The 7,685-nt window shown below is 37.0% G+C and overlaps 1 protein-coding gene across 3 annotated transcripts in view; it reads left to right on the top strand.

Moving 5' to 3' along the window:
• Positions 1-768: 768 nt before the first annotated feature.
• tpp2 (tripeptidyl peptidase 2) overlaps positions 769-7,685 on the top strand; it is a 49,297-nt gene continuing 42,380 nt past the window's right edge. For all 3 annotated transcript variants that reach the window (XM_067442310.1, XM_067442309.1, XM_067442308.1), the window contains exons 1-2: positions 769-1,026; positions 2,588-2,716. In XM_067442310.1, the coding sequence (XP_067298411.1) occupies positions 856-1,026; positions 2,588-2,716 (300 nt within the window). In that variant the 5' untranslated portion in view covers positions 769-855. The remainder of the gene's footprint in view (positions 1,027-2,587; positions 2,717-7,685) is intronic.

Raw genomic sequence — 7,685 nt, 5'->3', positions numbered from 1 at the left:
CTTATTTGTAAGTTAAAAAAAATGTAAACACCTGTAGAAAATACGAAAATAGCCTCTATAAAAGTGATTTATATTCTGCAATATTAATTTATGAAATATAGGAACATTTTTAATAAATGTTTCTTCCTAAACACCATATTTATTCGCTGTTATTAGCTGCAGAGTAAGTTGTGGTTGTGCTAAAGTGAAGCGTGTGTGTGCCGTTTTCCACTTTACCTCGTCATGAACACATGCTCACGGCTGTTTTCAGCTGATTCACAGAACCTGTAATGTTTCCACATCACACGATTGTATAAAACAAAATAAGTCAAAGTGCTGTTCATAGAGCAGTATTTAAACGCAGCGTACGTTCGTCAGCGGCTGCGCTGTGCGGATATTCGCCTTTTGCAGTTCCATGCGCTCAAATAATAAATAAATAAATAGAAAATAGCGCCTAATATATGGAGGGGAGGTCTCTCTCTCGCTTCGGCTTGTCAATTCAGAAGACAAACCAATGGACTGCTGTCGCTGCATGTTGTCAGTGGTAAAAACAAAAACAAAAAAACAAAACAAAAAACACCTTTTTTTTTTTTTTTTTTTTTACTTTTAAACACTATACCGGCCCCAAAAGTGCGTCGGCCCACCGGGCAAATGCCCGGTATGCCAGATTACCAGTCCAGCCCTGCTTACTCCCACTTACTGTGCTGGAGTCGACCCTGGGGCTGTTCAGAGTCGAGAAATCGCCTCTTTTGGAGTCGACTCCCTGTCACTAGTTACTGCGCCTTTAAGAGATTCGCCCGCGCACATTGTGTCGGTTTACCGGGCGGTCCGTCGCGTCGCTGTCGTGTTGTGTTTTCATTCTCGCTCTGTACGGTCATGTCGTCTCACTCCGCTGAAGATCCGTTCCCGTTCCCGTTCCACGGGCTGCTTCCGAAAAAAGAGACCGGCGCCGCCTCGTTTCTCACCAAGTTCCCGGAGTACGATGGCAGAGGGGTGCTCATCGCGATCCTCGACACCGGGGTGGACCCAGGGGCCCCGGGCATGCAGGTAAATCGAGCCCGCGGCTTCACCTCAGCACTAGGCCGCAGTGGCTTTCACTCCCTTTTAAGGGACCAAAGATACTGGACGGTACCCGGAGTCCTGTGTCACACTTAAACAGTGAAGCACTGACATTTCCAAAGCGAATTAAGCTGATTAAACCCACAAAACACATACATGACTCGTTTGAAAAGGGCAAGCTGTGTCATCCTCATCATTGGCTCTGACTGACAAAGGAATACTATAGTGTCTCAGACATGTTCTGTGGGATTTGTGAGGTATATGATTATGGTACACACAATTATTAGTTAATATGATACCCATTTGTCATGTCAGGCATCAAATAAGCATTATATTCTGAATGGCAATGGCTGTGAACCTATAGTGAGCTCCCTACATAGACAGCAGTTCAGCCTCTGATCTGTGTGTGTGTGTGTGTAAGCTCACTATTTAGTGTTGTGTGTCACTCTTTTAAATGTCAGGGATCTCCTAACATCATCATCATGTAAGTTAAAGATGCAATTAATACTGTGAAAAAATGGATCTTATAGAATATAAATGCAGAAAATCTTATCAAATTAATTTTTTGGTTCACAGCAGTATTTTTTGTTGCTGTGATAATGTATTAATTTATACAGATTTCATTTATTTTAATCAATGCATTTATTGATTTAAATTTTCCAAACCACTTTTTTTATTTTTTTATTTATTTAAATAGTTTTAATTAGTTGTACTTTGTGTATTTTTATTTAAATTAATCAATACATTTTATCTAATGTATTATTTTAAATACATTTTTATTATAATAATTTTTTATATTATTTCAATTGATTTATCTTTTAATTTAATCATATATTTATTTTTATGTTTTTACACCGCTTATTTTTGTTTTTTTATAATTTGTATTTGTTTTTGTCAAATATTTGTATTGTTTATATTAATGACATTTATTATTTATCTATTTAATCTTATTTTACACCACTTTTTTATTTTAAATGTATTTACGTCAAATTTTATTTATTTTAATCATTTGTAGTTATCCTAATATGTTTTATTCATTTTTATTTAAAAAAAATATTATTTATTTGATCTAATACATTTAAATAACTTTATATTAATAAAATAGATTTATATGTTTAATTCAATCTTTTTTTTACACTACTTTTTTAGGTTTTTAAATCAATGTTTATTTATTTAAATCAAATGGCTTTGACTTATTTTAAAATGCAATTTTATTTATTTAATTTTTTTAATCAAATGCATACATACATTATTATATTTATTTATTTAAATTTAATAAATCAATTTAATCTAACGTATTGATGTATTATTTTTTAAATACATTTTTAATATAAATATCTTGTATATTAATTAATGTTATTTATTAAATGTATTTATTTAGATGTCTGCCCTCCCTCGGTGCTGTAAGAGGATCCGCAGCTGCTCTCTGTTGTAGTTTCATTTATAAGAGAATGATCCCTTGTAACGCTCATTCAGAAACATTCGGTCTCTCTTTAACATCTGAGCTCTGAGACGCATGTAAGCTGATCTGATTTACTGTTTCTCTCAGACCACCACAGATGGGAAACCTAAGATCGTGGACATTATTGACACGACGGGCAGCGGAGATGTGAATATGTCCACCATAGCGGAGCTGAAGGATGGGATCGTGGCTGGATTAACGGGACGCTCTCTCCACGTAAGACACACTCACATATATTCTTCACACTTCAGCTTTCAGACACTCGGGTTAATAAAACTATAACACTCGTTTTTCACCCTGAAATCAAAACAGAGAAAATATATCTTTATTTAGAACTCTTGTTCTGTTTGTATCACATTGTATCCATGAATACATCACACGTGACTACGAGATGCAACAAATCAATCAAAAACCACAGCCAATCAGAATAGTGAGTGGGCGGAGCTCTATAAACCACAGCCAATCAGAACAGCGAGTGGGCGGAGCTCTATTAACCACAGCCAATCAGAACAGTGTGTAGGCGGAGCTCTATAAACCACAGCTAATCAGAACAGTGAGTGGGCAGCAAGGTTATTATAGTTTCGCTTTTTTAAATTAGTTTTTATTTTATTATCGTTTTCAATTTTTCTACAAATTTCAGTTTAGTTTTAGTTAGTTTTACAAATGGTTTTGCTAGTTTTAGTTTAGTTTTTATTTTGCAAATACATTTCTATTTAGTTTTTATTTATTTAGTTTCAGTTTTAGTTTTAGTAATTATAGTTTAGCAGAGTTACCATAATGAAGCGTAGAGACCAAATCAAGGTTTTTAATTTCAGCAAAGTTTAATTAACAGATTAGAGTTTAATCTTACTAAACATCCTTAAGTGAAATAACTTAATAAACGAGCATTATTGTTTAAACCCAGGACGGTCTTACAAAACATGCATAAAGTTGGGTCTTCACCTTTGAGCAAAAAAGCTTGAGTCAAACTATGACCTATACAAACAACGATCAGGAGATTAAAAATGAAAGAAATTATATTTTGATATTAAAAAATTATATTTGATATTTTTGACATAGGCTAATACTCAGAGGATCTATCTTAAAGAACAAAATAGATGCAACGTCAAATATAAAAGTAAAAATTATAAATTCCAGACAAACTCACTCATAACAGATGAAATATTGTTAAACAATTAAAAGCTTATTTTAATTTCTTCAGTAGTACAATGTAGGCTAGCAGTTTTGCTCTGTGTGTGTGTGTGTGTGTGTGAGAGTGTGTGTGTGTGTGTGTGTACATGTTTTTCTAGCCTGGTGAGGACTTCAACCTGAATGCACACAGACTCATGGGGACTCGTGTCACCGTGGGGACCTAAATTGAGGTCCCCATGGGTACAAAAGCTTATAAATCATACATAATGAGTTCTATTGAAAATGTAAAAGTGTAGAAAGTTTCCTGTGATGGGTAGGTTTAGGGGCAGGGGCAGTGTAGGGGGATAGAATATATGGTTTGTATGGTATAAAAACCATTACGTCTATATGGCAAGTCCCCACAAAGATAGTGCACCAGACATGTGTGTGTGCGTGTGTGTTTGTTGTGCTATAATTGTAAAGGGGACCAATGTCCTCACTTATCTAGTAAAATATTATGATAACTGACTAATAAGGACATTTGACTGGTCCTCACTAGTTAAAAAGGCTTATAAATCGGCCAAAACATGTCTTTATTTAAATCTATTGTTTTGCACGTTCTAGGGATGGGTAGGTTTAGGGATAGGGGTTGGGTTAGGGGATATAAAATATCATTAACCAATAAAATCAATGGAAGTCCATACAATGTCCTCACTTATATAGTGAAACAAACCTGTGTGTGTGTGTCCTGGTATTCCCTACTTTGTGGGGAAATGTCTCCACACAGATAATAATATTATTAGTAGTAAATGATTATGATAACACCTTTGAGCCTGTCAATATTATGCAAACATGAAATCTCAAACGCACAGTAGGCTAGTAACGTTATTTGCTAATATAGTTGCTGACTTTTGCGCCTGCATCTCTCGTCACGTAAGAAACGGCATTCTAAAACAGTGAGCTTAAAAGAAGTTCAACGTGCATCTCACCTTGTGTTATTTCCCATTTCACTGCCACGGACGCATTGATTCTTTGTGAACTGCCGTTTAAGACTAGCGATGTGTTGCCTGTCTGCACGCGTCCGTCACAGGACAGCGGTTAATCTCCTCCTCAGCTCACTTCACGCGCAGTTGCGCAATAGACACTCCCTCAACCGCCACAGTCAGATTTTCCACCACATTAAAGAGAGCTTATTAATAACGAAAACGAATATTTATTTTTGCTAATTATTATTTTATTTCAGTTAGTTTTTTAGTAAGAGTAGTTAGTTTAGTTTAGTTTTAGTTTTTTATTTATTCAGATTTTTAAATTTTATTTCAGTTTACGAAAATGTTTTTTGACCAATAGTTTTAGTCTTAGTTTCAGTTTTCGTTTACGAAAATAACCTTGGTGGGCAGGGCTCTATAAACCACAGCCAATCAGACCAATGTGTAGGCGGAGCTCTATAAACCACAGCTAATCAGAACAGTGTGTAGGCGGAGCTCTATAAACCACAGCCAATCAGACCAATGTGTAGGCGGAGCTCTATAAACCACAGCCAATCAGACCAATGTGTAGGCGGAGCTCTATAAACCACAGCTAATCAGAACAGTGTGTAGGCGGAGCTCTATAAACCACAGCCAATCAGACCAATGTGTAGGCGGAGCTCTATAAACCACAGCCAATCAGACCAATGTGTAGGCGGAGCTCTATAAACCACAGCTAATCAGAACAGTGTGTAGGCGGAGCTCTATAAACCACAGCCAATCAGAACAGTGTGTAGGCGGAGCTCTTAAAACCACAGGCAATCAGACCAATGTGTAGGCGGAGCTCTATAAACCACAGCTAATCAGAACAGTGTGTAGGCGGAGCTCTATAAACCACAGGCAATCAGACCACTGTGTAGGCGGAGCTCTATAAACCACAGCCAATCAGACCAATGTGTAGGCGGAGCTCTATAAACCACAGGCAATCAGACCAATGTGTAGGCGGAGCTCTATAAACCACAGCTAATCAGAACAGTGTGTAGGCGGAGCTCTATAAACCACAGGCAATCAGACCACTGTGTAGGCGGAGCTCTATAAACCACAGCCAATCAGACCAATGTGTAGGCGGAGCTCTATAAACCACAGCTAATCAGAACAGTGTGTAGGCGGAGCTCTATAAACCACAGCCAATCAGACCAATGTGTAGGCGGAGCTCTATAAACCACAGCCAATCAGACCAATGTGTAGGCGGAGCTCTATAAACCACAGCCAATCAGAACAGTGTGTAGGCGGAGCTCTATAAACCACAGGCAATCAGACCAATGTGTAGGCGGAGCTCTATAAACCACAGCTAATCAGAACAGTGTGTAGGCGGAGCTCTATAAACCACAGCCAATCAGAACAGTGTGTGGGCGGAGCTCTATAAACCACAGCCAATCAGACTAATGTGTAGACGGAGCTCTATAAACCACAGCTAATCAGAACAGTGTGTGGGCGGAGCTCTATAAACCACAGCCAATCAGAACAGTGTGTGGGCGGAGCTCTATAAACCACAGCCAATCAGAACAGTGTGTGGGCGGAGCTCTATAAACCACAGCCAATCAGAACAGCGAGTGGGTGGAGCTCTAGCGGTACCGTAGATTAATTTTGACAGCACTCGCAAGGAAATGAATAAGTACATAATCAAATTCACAAATATTACACCATTTAAACTACTAAAAATACATCCTGAGTTACTAAAGCAATCGTTGTCATGGAATATACTTGTTTGTTCACAGTTTGAACGCTCTTGTTTCCGTGTGTTTAATTTCAAGATCTGAGGTGATTTATCCGTTGCTGCTTTTAATATGACAACGCTGGAAGCGCTAAATGATACTCAAAATAACATTACACACTTTTAACATTAAATAAAGCACATAAACACTACCTGAGATTAGCATTGCCATGTTGTGTTGTTGTTCCAGCCTCAAAAATAGAAACCGTTTCTAAAATAGATCCATCGCATGTCGCCGCCGCGGCTGGTTAGGACAAAAACTGGAATTAACGTGGAAAAGACGCCTTTTATCGCGTCGTCACGTCGCGTGTAGGAAGGACCAGTGTTGGTCAAGTTACTTTAAAATAGTGTAGATTAGTGTACAATGTTTTATAATAATAATTTATTCTATTTAGTGTCCATTTAATTCATTTAACATGTAATATTGGGAACATCCCAGTTATTTTACATATTTAAACATTTAAAAAAGTGTAACACAGTCATTACTTTTTCTGGTAATTAGTTACTTTCATAATAATGTAACTCTGTTACTAATTGAGTTATTATTTTGAGAAGTTGCTTTTCGCTGGAATATTATCGCGTCACATGTAGTTAGGTGTCATAACTACGAAAAAATTGTAATTTGAAAGTCATTTGAAAGCTTAGACTCTGAGCTTTACAATGAATGTAGGCTTGATGAGTATCTCCAAAGTAGTGATGAGTTATTTGCTAATAAAATGAAAAGAAAATGAAAAAAACATATTTTTTTACAGTGGGGGGGTCATTATGTACTGCAATGTGTCATTAACATCATACAGCTCAGGTAGTCATGTCATATATCATTTGAAAGGTCTCACGTAGTAGACCACAACAAGCATAATTGTGTTGGGCTTTGACTAAACGTGAGGAAGTTTTTTGTCCTGCAAGACCTATTTGTAAATAAATACTGATGCCGCATTCACACTCAACTTCATGAAACGTGGAAAAGGGCACATCATTATTTACAGCAGATTCTCACGATTACAAAGAGTTAAAAAGTCACCATAATCTGTCTTTTAGATCTAAGGATATTCCTCGTTGAGTTTAAATCAGAAAAAACAGCCCAGACGTACACGAGCAGAGTACAAAAATAACAGTTGCATATATTGCCGTTTAGGCTTGTAACTTCATGAAACATCCGATTGCTCCGTTCGTTAAAAATGGCACATGCTTATTTTCAGCAGACTCTCACGATTAAAAAGGACACCATAATCCATCACTCAGATCGTAAATTATTCCCACATAGATTTAGACCACATTATAAACTGACAGGAGCACATAAGCTAAATAAACTATTAAATAAACTAAATAAACTAGC

This window comes from Pseudorasbora parva, chromosome 4 (genome assembly GCF_024679245.1).
Source record: "Pseudorasbora parva isolate DD20220531a chromosome 4, ASM2467924v1, whole genome shotgun sequence".
NCBI classification, from domain to species: Eukaryota; Metazoa; Chordata; class Actinopteri; order Cypriniformes; family Gobionidae; genus Pseudorasbora; species Pseudorasbora parva.
The sequence above is the reverse complement of the archived record's forward strand: the minus strand, read 5'-3'. Positions and strand labels throughout refer to the sequence as shown.